General features: G+C 55.3%; 1 protein-coding gene across 1 annotated transcript in view; it reads right to left on the bottom strand.

Moving 5' to 3' along the window:
• Positions 1-1,789: 1,789 nt before the first annotated feature.
• Positions 1,790-16,299, bottom strand: part of RMND5A (required for meiotic nuclear division 5 homolog A) — a 39,018-nt gene continuing 24,508 nt past the window's right edge. Inside the window, exons 5-9 of the mRNA XM_068167611.1 lie at positions 15,712-15,878; positions 10,652-10,817; positions 8,193-8,295; positions 5,921-6,075; positions 1,790-2,823 (exon numbers count right to left, since the gene is read on the bottom strand). Of these exons, the coding sequence (XP_068023712.1) occupies positions 2,760-2,823; positions 5,921-6,075; positions 8,193-8,295; positions 10,652-10,817; positions 15,712-15,878 (655 nt within the window). The 3' untranslated portion in view covers positions 1,790-2,759. The remainder of the gene's footprint in view (positions 2,824-5,920; positions 6,076-8,192; positions 8,296-10,651; positions 10,818-15,711; positions 15,879-16,299) is intronic.

Genomic DNA, 16,299 nt, shown 5'->3' with positions numbered 1-16,299 from the left:
TCTTGAGCTGGGGAGCCCCAAACTGGACACAGCATTGCAGCTGTGGTCTCAGCAGGGCAGAGCAGAGGGGCAGCAGAACTCAAAACTCCACTCCTAAGAAAGGGTTAAAAGCCATTTCAGCAAGACCAGAAGCCTGGCTGGCAATTCATCTCCTCGCCCATTTACTGGCGGTTTCAGCAGGCAGCAGCGCCGCGCTCCTCCACACTCTTGCGCCGCGCTCCTCTGCAGCCCCACACCGCGCTCCTCCGCAGCCCCACACCGCGCTCCTCCGCAGCCCCGCACCGCGCTCCTCTGCAGCCCCGCACCGCGCTCCTCCGCAGCCCCACACCGCGCTCCTCTGCAGCCCCACACCGCGCTCCTCTGCAGCCCCACACCGTGCTCCTCTGCAGCCCCACACCGCGCTCCTCTGCAGCCCCACACCGCGCTCCTCTGCAGCCCCACACCGCGCTCCTCTGCAGCCCCACACCGCGCTCCTCTGCAGCCCCACACCGTGCTCCTCTGCAGCCCCACACCGCGCTCCTCTGCACTCCTGTGCTGCTCTCCACTGCAGGCCGGCGCTGCTCTCCTCTGCACTCATGCGCCGCTCTCCACTGCATCCCTGCGCCACACTCCTCTGCATTCTTGTGCCGCTCTCCACTGCAGGCCGGCGCCACTCTCCGCCGCACTCATGCGCCACTCTATGCCGCAGCCCCGCGGCGCTCTCCTCCACAGCCCCACGACGCTCTCCACTGCACTCTTGCGCCGCTCTCCGCCGCAGCCCCGCGCCGCTCTCCTCTGCACTCTTGTGCCGCTCTCCGCCGCACTCTTGCGCCGCTCTCCGCCGCAGCCCCGCGCCGCTCTCCTCTGCACTCTTGCGCCGCTCTCCTCTGCACTCTTGCGCCGCTCTCCTCTGCACTCTTGCGCCGCTCTCCGCCGCAGCCCCGCGCCGCTCTCCTCTGCACTCTTGTGCCGCTCTCCTCCGCACTCTTGCGCTGCTCTCCGCCGCAGCCCCGCGCCGCTCTCCTCTGCACTCTTGTGCCGCTCTCCGCCGCACTCTTGCGCCACTCTCCTCCGCAGCCCCGCGCCTCTCTCCGCCGCACTCTTGCGCCACTCTCCTCCGCAGCCCCGCGCCTCTCTCCGCCGCACTCTTGCGCCACTCTCCTCCGCAGCCCCGCACCTCTCTCCGCCGCACTCTTGCGCCACTCTCCTCCGCAGCCCCGCACCTCTCTCCGCCGCACTCTTGCGCCACTCTCCTCCGCAGCCCCGCACCTCTCTCCGCCGCACTCTTGCGCCACTCTCCTCTGCACTCTTGCGCCGCTCTCCACCGCAGCCCCACGCCTCTCTCCTCTGCACTCTTGCGCCGCTCTCCTCTGCACTCTTGCGCCGCTCTCTGCCGCACTCTTGCGCTGCTCTCCGCCGCAGTGTGTTGTGCCAGGGAGCAACCAGGCTGGCAGCAGCCAGCCCAAGCAGCTCAGCTGGGGGCTCGTTTGCACTGCAGACACCGGAACTCCCCCTGCAGCTCTGCCTGCCTTGTGTGGGACAGGGCAACACGCACAAATCTATGCACACTAGAGAAGATTTCACTGTCAGGGTCTACATCTCTGACCTCGTCAATGGAGCAGGGAAAGGGCAGTGGCAGCAAGGTTCTACTACAAAAACAAGGCTAGAAGCAAAGTGTTCTCAGGCTACAGAAAACTTACTACCTGCCAGTGACTGCTGTAGGGCTGAGCTCTGCCCAGGGCAGAGCTATGGTCAGAGTGCACCAGAACATGCTTTGCCCCCACTGAACAATGAATACTGCTACAACTGGTTGGGGTTGGATAACTGTTTATAAATAGCACACCGTAAGGACTATCAAACTACACAGCAAGGTGACACTGAGAGCCTGACCCTGCACACAGAGCTCAAGGAACAGGACTACAGAGGCCAGAGAGCAAAATGCCATTGACTGCAGGCAGTTCCACTTCAGAATTTATTGAAGGTTCTCTTACACAAACACTTCTGGAGCCTGAAAACCCAAAGGGGCAGGACTGCCCACTCCCCTCTCTGCTCCAGCACCACCCTCAGGACTCAGTGATGGATCTCAACAGGCAGCCCCTGGAGGCTAATAGATTTTCATAGACTTTATATATATATATATATATATGCACATTTACTTTGAATTCTATGTAAAAGTTTGAAAAAACCTTTGAAAGAAAACCACAAATCTCAGAATATATCACAGCTTCCTCAGCCAGAAAAGTACAAATCAGTCCCAGGGCCACTCTCCAACTTATCAAACCCGGTGGGGCGGTTGGGCTTGGGGGGGGGTGGGGTTCTGCAGTATTTGCCTTGCATTTTATGTACAGGTGGCAGGAAATAAAATCTTCCACAAACATTCTCTAATGTGAAAGTTATCAATAGAATGATAGAATCAGAGCAGGAAGGATATTAAACTGGGGGGGGGGGGGGGGGAGGGGCGGATCCATTTCTGCCTTTAAAAAGTAAACAGTCACCATATAGTTAAGTACAAAAACCTGCATCCAATGACAGCTGCTGGTGTAGTAACTTGATCAGGTATGGAGACCAAGAGTAGAGTAAAGCCCTATGGTAATAATATTTGTGTAGCATTTCCACTGGGGGTTGCAGAGACTAAATGTTGGCCAAGCTTCCGGAGGGTTTCCTGGCGGAGCGCAGGGGTCCCCAGGCGGCCGCAGAGGCGCAGCCAGCATGGCTGTGTGCTCCCCAGCTGCACCTCGGCTCCACAGCGTCACTTACAAACTGCACCACGGAGCTGTCCTTCAGAAAAAGATCTGCTTGGCATCTCCAGGGCTCTGCTCCATCGGGCAGTAGGGGCATTTTAACCTGGGGACAAAGACAAGGGTGAGAATGGCAGCAGTGCCAGAGGCAGCCCCTCCCCAGCACCGCCCTCTGCAGCCACACGGCCTTCCCTGGCTCCAGGACAGCCAAGCTCAGGATCACAGAACACCAGGGCTTGGAAGGGACCTCCAGAGATCACCCAGTCCAGCCCCCTGCCAGGGCAGGGCACACAGGAACACATCCGGGTGAGTTCTGAATGGCTCCAGAGGAGACTCCATGGCTTAGGTTGGAAGGGACCTTACAGATCATCTGCTCCAATGCCCCCACAGCAGGCAGAGACACCTCTCACTAGACCAGGCTGCTCAAGGCCTCATCCAGCCTGGCTCTGAACACCCCCAGGGAGCAGGCATCCACCACCTCTCATTATCTTCTCTCCCACCTTTCACCCACACACCTCTGAAATACTGCTCTCCATGATTCATCTCTCCCTGCTGCTCCTGGGGTAGGCTTTGCATTTTAGTCTTTCTGAACAGGCTAGGAGCTTCCCCCCTGCATTCCTCAGCATTCCCTGGGTTTTACTGCCAGGTTCCCAAAAGGCTGGGATTTTACAACCCTCTTAGCTCCTGCAGGCAGTCACCAGAGAGCTCAGCCTTGCCTCCCTGCCAAGGTCTCCACTGACAATTCCACCTGCTTGCAGTATCTCTTCTAGCACTGCTCCATTTCCCCCAAACTCTAGGTCCTGGCCTTTCACCACTCCCAAGTTAATACTGTCTGAGCTGTGAGGTCACTAGAGCTGTTCAGTGAAAGCATCAGAAATGAATGGCTGGGGACAGTAAAATAAAATCATTTGGGTTGGAAAAGGCCTTTCAGAGCATTCAGCCCAACCCTTCTCTAACCCTGCCAAGGCTGGGGCTAAGCCATGGCCTTCAGCACCACAGCTCTCTCTCTCTGTGAAACACCTCCAGGGCTGAGGATTCAACCACCTCCCTGTGCAGCCTGTTCCAGTTGAGAACCCTTTCAGTCAAGAAGTTTCTTCTGAAGTCCAACTTAAGCCTCCCCTGGTGCAACTCATGTCCTGTCCCTTGTTACTAGGGAGAAGAAAGCAACACCCACCTCAGCCCAGCCTCCTCTCAGGGAGTTGTAGAGAGTGAGAAGACAGCTGGGCCCAGCACTGAGCCCTGGGGACTGCCCACCAACTGGATTTAGCTCCATTCTTCACCACACTGTGCCTGGCCATTCCTACCCTCTCTTATCCAGGGAGGTGTCCACCCACCCAAGCCATGAGCAGACCCACAGACTTGTGTAAGTGCTGCAGCAAGTCACTCCCCATCTCCTCTTGGATTTAGGGGAGCTTCATTCTGCTCCCCATCTCTACCTTCCAGTGCAGAGGAATAAGGCAGCAGCAAGTTTAGTGACTTTAAATGACTGAAGTCCCCATGAAGGCACAGCCTGGGGCTTTCCTAACAGCCACACCACTCAACATTTCCATGCTGGGTTCTGCCAAACAACTGATTGCTCCAAATTAGGCTGCCAGCCTCCATGCAGCTGCAGATAGCCAGCCCAAAGTGCCACTAGATCCTCCTCAAGGAGACCTGCACAGCTCTGATTCCCATTTCCTCCTTCCCAAAAACCTGCAGGCACCCCAATGGATATTGAAGGTGGCCAGCAGGGCTGGGGAGGTTCTGCTGCCCCTCTGCTCTGCCCTGCTGAGACCACAGCTACAATCTGTGTCCACTTTGGGGCTCCCCCAGTTCAAGAGACAGAGAGCTGCTCGAGAGAGTCCAACAAAGATTACCAAGATGCTGAAGGGAGTGGAAGAGCTCTGCTGTGAAGAGAGACTGAGAGCCCTGGGGCTGATTGGTGTGGAGAGGAGAAGGCTGAGAGGGATCTGATCAATGTCTGTCAATAGCTGAGGGCTGGGGTCAGGAGGAAGGGGCCAGGCTCTGCTTGGTGGTGCCCAGGGACAGCACAAGGCACAGCAGGGACAAGCTGGAAGCCAGGAGGTTCCACCTCAACATGAGGAGAAATTTCTCTGGTGTGAGGCTGCTGGAGCCTGAAGCAGGCTGCCCAGAGAGGTTGTGGAGTCTCCTGCTCTGGAGCCTTTCCAGCCCCCCCGGATGTGTTCTGGGTGCCCTGCCCTGGGTGCCCTGTCCTGGCAGGGGCTTGGACTGGGTGAGCTCTGGAGCTCCCTTCCAGCCCCTGCCATTCTGTGATAATTCAGCTACCTGTTCAGTTCAGAAGCCATTGCCCCAGAGGTTTTAAAGGCTGTCTCATGCATTACTAACCTTGCTCCCAATGAGAAACCCTAGAAAAGCCTCCATCTGACAGCAGAGTCATTGTCACACCTTGCAGACCCCCCCTGCTGGCTGCATTCCTTCATGTACTATCATTTTCCACCTCAGGAGGGCCAATGGCACCCTGGCCTGCATCAGGAACAGTGTGGCCAGCAGGAGCAGGGAGGTCATTCTGCCCTGTGCTCAGCACTGGTTAGGCCACACCTCGAGTCCTGTGTCCAGTTCTGGGCCCCTCAGTTTAGGAAGGAGGTTGACTTGCTGGAACGAGTCCAGAGAAGGGCAACAAAGCTGGGGAGGGGTCTGGAGCACAGCCCTGTGAGGAGAGGCTGAGGGAGCTGGGGTTGCTTAGCCTGGAGAAGAGGAGGCTCAGGGGTGACCTCCTTGCTCTCTACAACTACCTGAAGGGAGGTTGTAGACAGGCAGAGGTTGGTCTCTTCTCCCAGGCAGCCAGCACCAGAACAAGAGGACACAGTCTCAGGCTGCACCAGGGAAGGTTCAGGCTGGAGGTCAGGAGGAAGTTCTACACAGAGAGAGTGATTGCCCATGGGAATGTGCTGCCCAGGGAGGTGGTGGAGTCACCATCACTGGAGGTGTTCAGGAGGAGACTTGACAGAGTGCTTGGTGCCATGGGTTAGTTGATTAGGTGGTGTTGGTTGATGGGTTGGACAGGATGATCTTGAAGGTCTAGTCTAGTCTAGTCTATTGCAGTGCCTCAGCCCAGCTTGTCTGTCTTTTGGGTCACCCTCCACGATTCAGCAGCTCTCACCCATCCTGGGCTTAGGAATTCAGCTTGCCTGAAACTCAGCCTTCTGCCCTAAGACTGTGTGCAACAGGAGCATGGTACTTACTTGCTGCCATTAAACATTTTATTCAAAGCATCTCTGGATATAATGTGGCCACAGACTAGCTTCATGGGGGGGTTGTTATCTGTCGTTTGCTGCCGGAGGATGGGACAGGCAAATATGGAATGGTACCAACACTTCTTCCCCAGGTCCACTTCAATCTGTGAGAGCAAATCAAGGTTAACAATTATCTCAGACAGTTATCCCTTTAGGTCATGGCTCATACTCCAGAGGTTTCACCACCCCAGGTGCAGGCAGAGAAATCCCTGCCTGACAGTGCCCCAGGCAGGATTCCTGGAATGGTGATGCCTGCTGCTTCTCCCACCCCCACCACAGCACCGCACCATGCCAAGGGCAGATGGAAGCTCTGGCATGAAAACCAAGCTGATGACCCAGCAAGACTTCCTGTATTGCCTGGGCAGGGATTTCCAAAGGGGTTTAGATGGCACATCTCATTTAAAGGGGGTGAAAAGAGAGAGTAAAGAGAAAGAGCCCTGGATTGACTCTGCCAATGCTCTGCAGCTTCTTGGAAGCCTCTGCCAAGGCTGCCATGGCAGTAGAGAAGTGCAGCAGACCCATTTCTTTTCAGTACCAACACAGAAGACACTGAGGCACAACTCCCACCCCCAGGACAGGATGACTTCAGACAGGGCACATCTGACAGAAGAATGGCTCTGGGACTTCAGGGGTTGACTGAGAACTGAACTCAAAGCACAGCTTCTGTACCCCAGGCTCCTGGCTCTGACAGGCTTAACCTTGCCCAAAACCTGACCTTATCATCTTTTCATGCTGCTTAATCTCAGACTTTGCACAATGCTGCCTGAGCAGTACAGGCTCAGGCCCCTCCTGCAAGGAGGCTTGCATTAGGGTGTTAGAGCTGAGTGTGTTATTAACTGAGCTCCAGCTGACAGCAAATGCTCCCAAATGCTCCCTGGCTAGATGGCAGGGCATGAACCTGCCACACTCAGAGGTGACATTCTCAGTGTGACAGAAAATGTAGCTGAGAAAATCTCACCACAGGTAATTACACTCTAAATTGATCTCTTCCAAGAGGCTAACCCAGCTCATGCCCAGCTTGCACTGAACAGGTTTGCTGTTCAAATGAAGAGCAGGCCACTGGAGAGCTACACACACCTGCAAAGAGCTAGAAAGGGAAACTGGGGCTTCAGCACAACTGAACTTCAGCTCAGCTGACACAGAGCAGTAGTGCTGGAAGCATCCCAATTCAGTCCCCACGTCCCCAGATGTGGCACTAACTCCTTCCTCTCCTATCTGCCTGACAAAGTCACTGCAAAGCAGCCCATGAGCAGAGCTGGAGCCTGGCTAGAGGAGGTGACTGCTTCCCAGGGGCATGCATTCCCTTTCCAGTTGCACAGAAACACCTCAGGTGCTCAGCTGAGTGGACACTGGGAGCATTTGTCTGGTGAGGGTGAAAGGGGGGTAACAAGGGATGAGGGGAGCAGCAAACCAACCTGAGAGCTCGAAGCCTGCCAGGCTGCACTGGCTCAAGCTGGAGCAGGCCCCTACAGCACTCTGAGCAATGCCTGCTGAGGGAATGAAGGGTGGGCTAGGGGATTTGAGGGACTCTCTGCTGGGGGGGCAGAGACAGGGGAAGGGGGGAAAGGCAGCAAATCCCAGGCTATGGCAATCCATGACAGACAAATGTAATGGAGCCAGCAACAAGAAACAACCTGGGGACCATGCTGGTCACCAAGCAGCTGCCACCAAAGCTGGGCTGTGCAGCAGGCAAGAATGCAAAGCTGAGGTCTCAGGGGAGAGGCACAGCAGAACCTCACAGACTGCAGGAGGGCTGTGCAGGGGAAAGGGACTGGGGAGGAATGGCCAGGAAGAGTCAGATGTGCCATGGCAGTGTTTGAGGGTCCATGGACAGGCAGTGCAGAGCGCCCCCTGTGTGCTTTCACCAGTGCAGCTCAGTCTGCACCAGCCAAGCAGGAGGGAGATCCCATGGCTCTCTATCAATGAGCTCTATGCAGCTGTGGTTTGTGGGTGACACTGTGCCAGTGTCCTGGGGGGCATGGGGGTGTCTGCCATTCCTGTCCAGCTTCACTGCTGGCTCAGCCTACAAATGGGAAGCAGCAGCCACATCCCTTGGCCTGGGGCACAGACCCCAAGGCCTCTGTCCAGTAGGAAGCCTCAAGCCCCAGAGCTGGTGGAGGGGGCAGCCTGTAGGACATCCTCTAATGTTTGGCAGCACAGAAAACTGAGAGCAGCATTCCCTGCTAGAAAGCTGCCCTGGCCCAGCCCAGCATCCACTCACCGGCAGCTCGTCCTTCTGGTTCCAAACTCCTGTGCACTGCCTCTGCTCAATCACAGCCTTGATGTTAATCAGAGCTGGTAATGCTACACAACCTGCTGAAAAACTGCAGAGAGAGGCAAGGTTAGCACACAGGAAAGCAGCCTGTGATGTCTGCTGACTTTAAACATTAGCTGCTGCTGCCTCACTCAGCCCTTGCCTGTACTCCTGAGCTCCCTTCATGCCTAACAACAAGAGTCTGGGGACAGGTTATCAGCTCCCCTGTATCAGGCACCACATGCTGGACTAGAAACAACAATGAGCTGATCTTTATACCACCTGCCTTGAGTTTGTGCTGCACAGGAGGAAGATGGTGATGCATAGGTGGCTGCTCTCAACTAGGGGAGCGTGATGCAGCTCAGGAGTCTGCTCAGAGTTTTCATTACAGCTGACTAGCAGGTAAGCAAATGTCTCCTTCCACTTGCACCCTGAATCAACAACACACAGGTAGAACAAACACAGGAAGGCAAGTGAAGGAAGGAAACCACCACTTGTAAGCAGGGTGGCAGCATGCAACTGAAGGGTAGTGTGCTGACAGCTCAGCCTGCTCTGGGAGTCACCAACTGCCAGAACTTATGTCACTAGGTTCCAGAAGGGAAAATGGCACTGAATCCCCAGGTGCTTGGATGGATTTAAGGCTAATGGCAACACTATAGGCCTGGAAATCACCAGCAACAGAAAGCAGCTTTGGCCTTGGTATCAACCTGCTCTGTCTCTCTGGCAGATTGCTCCTTGTCTACAAAGGTCACAACCTTCATCTCCCTTCTGCCCCTTGGCTTTGTTTGTGCAGGAACCTTCTGGCTAGTTTACCTGGGAGGGCTGCACCTGACACCCCTGGGTCTCTTGCTTAAATTCAGTAAATACTCACCTCCCCCCCATCCAGCAGGGCCACTTTCATCCCTGCCCTTTGGGGATTTCAGCCCTGAGTGTGACCTCTGCTGGCCCTGTGGGAAGCTCAGACAAGCAGGGTTTGTAGAAATAAAGGCACTGCTGCTTTAAAGGCTCTCTGTGAACACATCTCTGCAGGAGCTCTCTAGAGTGCCACAACTCAGGTAAACAAAGTCCAACAGTGCCCTGCTGGCCTCAAGAGCCTGCACCATGGCCTCTCCAGGACAAGTTCTTCCCCTGACTCCATGCAGTAACTCACACCTCGAGGCCTGTCTGGGCTTAGACAAATCCTGGCGAAACCCACCAGCCTTCAGAGAAGTGCCCATGCTGCAGTAAGCAAGCTTTGCTAGAGCAGGGCTTTGACTTCAGGCTGGTTAGCTCCTGGCAGCACTCAGCCCAGCTCAGCCCAGCCTGTCAGTGACCAGAGCAGCAGTGCTGCCTGCACGGGGCACACACCGGTGCCAGCGGCGGCACGCCGGGCACGACACCGGCCCCAGCCCCAACGGCAGCAGCAGGAGCAGGGGCTTCCCACTTCACTGCCAACCTCCTGGCCAACTGCACTGCCAGCTGCACTGGGGTCAGGGTGTGAGCAATCCAAATGTGAAGGATTGCTGTTAACTGGGCTGCAGCCAAAAGAGATGAAGCTTTAGGTAGCTGTGAAATTCCTAAGCTGGAACTCCCAAGGCTTCCTGGAGAAACAACCTGGCAGTGCTCCTCCTCTCCTGCTTCTGCTGTGCTCTGTGACAGAGAGGCCAGCAAGCAAAACCTTAGAGCGTTTTAAGAGCTCTAAACTAAGCACAGAAGCTTATTAATAAGATTGGGAGAAAAAGCCAAACCCAGAAGCAGAAAGAGCCAGTGAAACTTCTGCCAAGAACCAAACCCAGCCCAGCAGGAGACATGATTTGCTGTCTGCTTAATGTCTGAGATGAAAGTTAAACCATCAGGTGAGAGTAACTGGGGGAACGGTTTGGTTCATCTCCAGAGAAGCTAGAAGGCTCAGCTGGTTCACCTTCACATTTCCCACAGCTCCTACAGTGTCAGATGTGCTGCTGAACTTGCCAGTGCCTCCTTCCCCTCTGCAAAGGTTAAGTCCAGCAGCTGCAATGCTAACACAACTCTAAAGCATTCTTCTATGGGGAAGAGAGGTGAAATGGTGTGGATTAAAATGACCAAACACCAGGCAAAGCCTGGCCCCAGTTTCCAGGTGAAGAGCAGGGCCAGCTCTCACACCTTTGCTGTAGGAATAGCTGCCTGATGGCCACCCTCAGCTTCCACACTGCTGTCAAATCCATGGAAGTCTTAATCCATCCAAGAATGATTCCTCTTGAGCTGCAAAGGTAGAGGGTGAAGCCCAGCCCATGGGAGCTTCTGATTTCAGATCAATGCCACTGTTGTTAGAGCTCACTCTAGCTACAGACTTTATTTAACACAGGCCACATCAGACTGCTGCTCAGAGGCAGAGTGTGTCCTCAGCAAGTGAACAGAAACCAAAGCAGCATGCACCTGGTCTGAAAGGCAAGTGGAAAGCAGCATACCTAACACTGAGAGGTGATTCCACAGAGAGCCCCAGGAGGGCACAGGCATCCCTTGTGAAGATGTCACAGATGTCTGCCCACTGGTTGGCATCGAGCAGGTGAACGTAGGGCGAGTTCTCTATGCCCTGCCGCAGGTACACCAGGCTGCCCATCAGCACCTGGATATCTGAGAGGGACCAGCAACACTTACATGACACCAGCAAGAAAACCTCCTGCCTGCACTTCCACCTGTCCCAGGCAAACAGGCAGACCCCCAAACCAACCACAGCCTCACCTCTGCTAAACAGCTCCAGCCCCCCAGGGCAGGCAGCTCCAGTGCAGACAGGCTGCAGGGCAGCGACTGCCTGCAAGGAGCTTTGCTCTGCTGTGAGCTTGCTGACACACAGCACCCAAAACCCAAGGAGCTTTGCTCTGCTGTGAGCTTGCTGACACACAGCACCCAAAACCCAAGGAGCTTTGCTCTGCTGTGAGCCTGCAGACACACACAGCACCCAAAACCCAAGGAGCTTTGTGCTGCTGTGAGCTTGCTGACACACAGCACCCAAAACCCAAGGAGCTTTGCTCTGCTGTGAGCCTGCAGACACACAGCACCCAAAACCCAAGGAGCTTTGCTCTGCTGTGAGCCTGCAGACACACACAGCACCCAAAACCCAAGGAGCTTTGCTCTGCTGTGAGCCTGCAGACACACACAGCACCCAAAACCCAAGGAGCTTTGCTCTGCTGTGAGCCTGCAGACACACACAGCACCCAAAACCCAAGGAGCTTTGCTCTGCTGTGAGCTTGCTGACACACAGCACCCAAAACCCAAGGAGCTCTGCTCTGCTGTGAGCTTGCTGACACACAGCACCCAAAACCCAAGAGCTTTGCTCTGCTGTGAGCTTGCTGACACACAGCACCCAAAACCCAAGGAGCTTTGCTCTGCTGTGAGCTTGCTGACACACAGCACCCAAAACCCAAGGAGCTTTGCTCTGCTGTGAGCTTGCTGACACACAGCACCCAAAACCCAAGGAGCTTTGCTCTGCTGTGAGCTTGCAGACACACAGCACCCAAAACCCAAGGAGCTCTGCTCTGCTGTGAGCTTGCTGACACACAGCACCCAAAACCCAAGGAGCTTTGCTCTGCTGTGAGCTTGCTGACACACAGCACCCAAAACCCAAGGAGCTTTGCTCTGCTGTGAGCTTGCAGACACACAGCACCCAAAACCCAAGGAGCTTTGCTCTGCTGTGAGCCTGCAGACACACACAGCACCCAAAACCCAAGGAGCTTTGCTCTGCTGTGAGCTTGCTTACACACACAGCACCCAAAACCCAAGAGCTTTGCTCTGCTGTGAGCTTGCTGACACACAGCACCCAAAACCCAAGGAGCTTTGCTCTGCTGTGAGCTTGCTGACACACAGCACCCAAAACCCAAGAGCTTTGCTCTGCTGTGAGCCTGCAGACACACAGCACCCAAAACCCAAGGAGCTTTGCTCTGCTGTGAGCCTGCAGACACACACAGCACCCAAAACCCAAGGAGCTTTGCTCTGCTGTGAGCCTGCAGACACACACAGCACCCAAAACCCAAGGAGCTTTGCTCTGCTGTGAGCCTGCAGACACACACAGCACCCAAAACCCAAGGAGCTTTGCTCTGCTGTGAGCTTGCTGACACACAGCACCCAAAACCCAAGGAGCTTTGCTCTGCTGTGAGCCTGCAGACACACACAGCACCCAAAACCCAAGAGCTTTGCTCTGCTGTGAGCCTGCAGACACACACAGCACCCAAAACCCAAGGAGCTTTGCTCTGCTGTGAGCCTGCAGACACACACAGCACCCAAAACCCAAGGAGCTTTGCTCTGCTGTGAGCCTGCAGACACACACAGCACCCAAAACCCAAGGAGCTTTGCTCTGCTGTGAGCCTGCAGACACACAGCACCCAAAACCCAAGGAGCTCTGCTCTGCTGTGAGCTTGCAGACACACAGCACCCAAAACCCAAGAGCTTTGTGCTGCTGTGAGCTTGCAGACACACACAGCACCCAAAACCCAAGGAGCTTTGCTCTGCTGTGAGCTTGCTGACACACACAGCACCCAAAACCCAAGGAGCTCTGCTCTGCTGTGAGCCTGCAGACACACACAGCACCCAAAACCCAAGGAGCTTTGCTCTGCTGTGAGCTTGCTGACACACAGCACCCAAAACCCAAGGAGCTTTGCTCTGCTGTGAGCTTGCTGACACACAGCACCCAAAACCCAAGGAGCTTTGCTCTGCTGTGAGCCTGCAGACACACACAGCACCCAAAACCCAAGGAGCTTTGCTCTGCTGTGAGCTTGCTGACACACACAGCACCCAAAACCCAAGGAGCTCTGCTCTGCTGTGAGCTTGCAGACACACAGCACCCGAAACCCAAGAGCTTTGCTCTGCTGTGAGCTTGCAGACACACAGCACCCAAAACCCAAGGAGCTTTGCTCTGCTGTGAGCTTGCAGACACACACAGCACCCAAAACCCAAGGAGCTTTGCTCTGCTGTGAGCTTGCAGACACACACAGCACCCAAAACCCAAGGAGCTTTGCTCTGCTGTGAGCTTGCAGACACACACAGCACCCAAAACCCAAGGAGCTTTGCTCTGCTGTGAGCTTGCAGACACACACAGCACCCAAAACCCAAGGAGCTTTGCTCTGCTGTGAGCCTGCAGACACACACAGCACCCAAAACCCAAGGAGCTTTGCTCTGCTGTGAGCCTGCAGACACACACAGCACCCAAAACCCAAGGAGCTTTGCTCTGCTGTGAGCCTGCAGACACACAGCACCCAAAACCCAAGGAGCTCTGCTCTGCTGTGAGCTTGCAGACACACAGCACCCAAAACCCAAGAGCTTTGTGCTGCTGTGAGCTTGCAGACACACACAGCACCCAAAACCCAAGGAGCTTTGCTCTGCTGTGAGCTTGCTGACACACACAGCACCCAAAACCCAAGGAGCTCTGCTCTGCTGTGAGCCTGCAGACACACAGCACCCAAAACCCAAGGAGCTTTGCTCTGCTGTGAGCTTGCTGACACACAGCACCCAAAACCCAAGGAGCTTTGCTCTGCTGTGAGCTTGCTGACACACAGCACCCAAAACCCAAGGAGCTTTGCTCTGCTGTGAGCCTGCAGACACACACAGCACCCAAAACCCAAGGAGCTTTGCTCTGCTGTGAGCTTGCTGACACACACAGCACCCAAAACCCAAGGAGCTCTGCTCTGCTGTGAGCTTGCAGACACACAGCACCCGAAACCCAAGAGCTTTGCTCTGCTGTGAGCTTGCAGACACACAGCACCCAAAACCCAAGGAGCTTTGCTCTGCTGTGAGCTTGCAGACACACACAGCACCCAAAACCCAAGGAGCTTTGCTCTGCTGTGAGCTTGCAGACACACACAGCACCCAAAACCCAAGGAGCTTTGCTCTGCTGTGAGCTTGCAGACACACACAGCACCCAAAACCCAAGGAGCTTTGCTCTGCTGTGAGCTTGCAGACACACACAGCACCCAAAACCCAAGGAGCTTTGCTCTGCTGTGAGCCTGCAGACACACACAGCACCCAAAACCCAAGGAGCTTTGCTCTGCTGTGAGCCTGCAGACACACACAGCACCCAAAACCCAAGAGCTTTGCTCTGCTGTGAGCCTGCAGACACACACAGCACCCAAAACCCAAGGAGCTTTGTGCTGCTGTGAGCCTGCAGACACACACAGCACCCAAAACCCAAGAGCTTTGCTCTGCTGTGAGCTTGCAGACACACAGCACCCAAAACCCAAGGAGCTCTGCTCTGCTGTGAGCTTGCAGACACACACAGCACCCAAAACCCAAGGAGCTTTGTGCTGCTGTGAGCCTGCAGACACACACAGCACCCAAAACCCAAGAGCTTTGCTCTGCTGTGAGCTTGCAGACACACAGCACCCAAAACCCAAGGAGCTCTGCTCTGCTGTGAGCTTGCAGACACACACAGCACCCAAAACCCAAGGAGCTTTGTGCTGCTGTGAGCCTGCAGACACACAGCACCCAAAACCCAAGGAGCTTTGTGCTGCTGTGAGCTTGCAGACACACACAGCACCCAAAACCCAAGGAGCTTTGCTCTGCTGTGAGCTTGCTGACACACACAGCACCCAAAACCCCAGGCTGTGCTGGGTTCAGCTTGAGGTGGTTCACCTGACTCCCATCTTCCCCATTCCCCACTCCAAAGGTTCATTTCTCTCCACATCCCCCCCAGCAGAAAGCAGCAGGTGACTCCTGCAGGAGGATTCCTGCAGCCTGGCACAGGCCTGCTCCAGATCCCAGTCACTATTGCTCTGTTGGGCTCTCTTTAAAAACAAAAAGGGACTTCCCTCAGCTGGTAAGGACTCAGGTTACACATCTTAAAGACAAAAATAAACCACACTGAGGTGCTGGGGGTGTCCAGAGAGGAGCAGTGAGGCTGCTGAGGGGCTGGAGGGCAGGTGAACAGTGATTGTGCCTGCGTGGCACAGGGGAGGATTCACTTGAATCCTGGGGTCAGGTTTGGGCTCCTCACTCCCAGAAGGACACTGAGTGGCTGGAGCAGGTCCAGAGAAAGGTAATCAAGCTGGGGAAGGGTCTGGAGAAGAGGGCTGGGGAGGAGCAGCTGAGGGAGCTGGGGGTGTTTGGTGTGGAGCAGAGGAGGCTGAGGGAGACCTCACTGCTCTCTACAGCTCCGAGAGGAGGCTGCAGTGAGCTGGGGGTTGGGCTCTGCTCCCCAGTCTCAGGTGACAGAAGGAGAGGAAATGGCCTGGAGTTGTGCCAGAGGGAGGTTAGATTGGAAGTGAGAAAAAACTTCTTTGCTGCAGGAGTGGTCAGGGATTGGCAGAGGCTGCCCAGGGAGGTGGTGGAGTCCCCATGCCTGGAGGTGTTCAAGAGGCTGTAGCTGTGGTGCTTCAGACATGGTTCAGTGGCCATGGTAGCTGGGTTACAGTGGGACTCAGTGACCTCAAAGGTCTTTTTCAACCTTAATGATTCTATGAAAGTCAAAACAATAGAGCAAAGCATTTGGGCTGTGACCTGTGCCTCACCCCAGTGCTGGGAGGGCCCTTCCCAAACTCACCTTTCTGATGGTTGAGGGCAAAGGGCTGGAAGTTCTTTGCATACTGAAGGGCTTCTCTCTGGTTTGCTGTGCCCCCCATCAACAAACTAATGAAATACAATCTGTGCAGTTTGAACTCCAAGGAGCTGTTCTGTGCCATCAGCATCTCTCTGTTGGATACCGCCCACCTGCAAGGAAGGAGGAGACAGGAGTCATGAGGAGCCAGCCCACACCACATGAGAGCACTGCCATCAGCAGCCACCTCATCCAGCCAGAGCCTGACTGCTCCCTGAACTCCTGACAGTTACACAGAGCAGGGCAAGACCCTTCCCAAGTGATGGGTACAGAGGACAAGCTACAGAAATGATGCTGGTGCTGCTGCACAGGGCAACCACTGCAAGGTTCAGAGTCATACAATGGTTGGACTTGGAAGGGACCTTCAGGATCATCCAGTTCCAGCCCCCTGCCATGGGCAAGGACACCTCCCACCAGCACAGCCTGCTCAAGGCTTCATCCAGCCTGGCCCTGAACACCTCCAGGGAGGGGGCAGCCACAGCCTCCCTGGGCAGCCTGTGCCAGTGACAAGAATTTCTTCCTCATTTCCAGTCT

Source organism: Melanerpes formicivorus, unplaced genomic scaffold (genome assembly GCF_026170545.1).
Source record: "Melanerpes formicivorus ecotype bairdi unplaced genomic scaffold, bMelFor1.0.p_v2 SCAF_121, whole genome shotgun sequence".
In the NCBI taxonomy this organism is placed as follows: Eukaryota; Metazoa; Chordata; class Aves; order Piciformes; family Picidae; genus Melanerpes; species Melanerpes formicivorus.
This window is presented reverse-complemented; position numbering and strand designations above follow the sequence as displayed.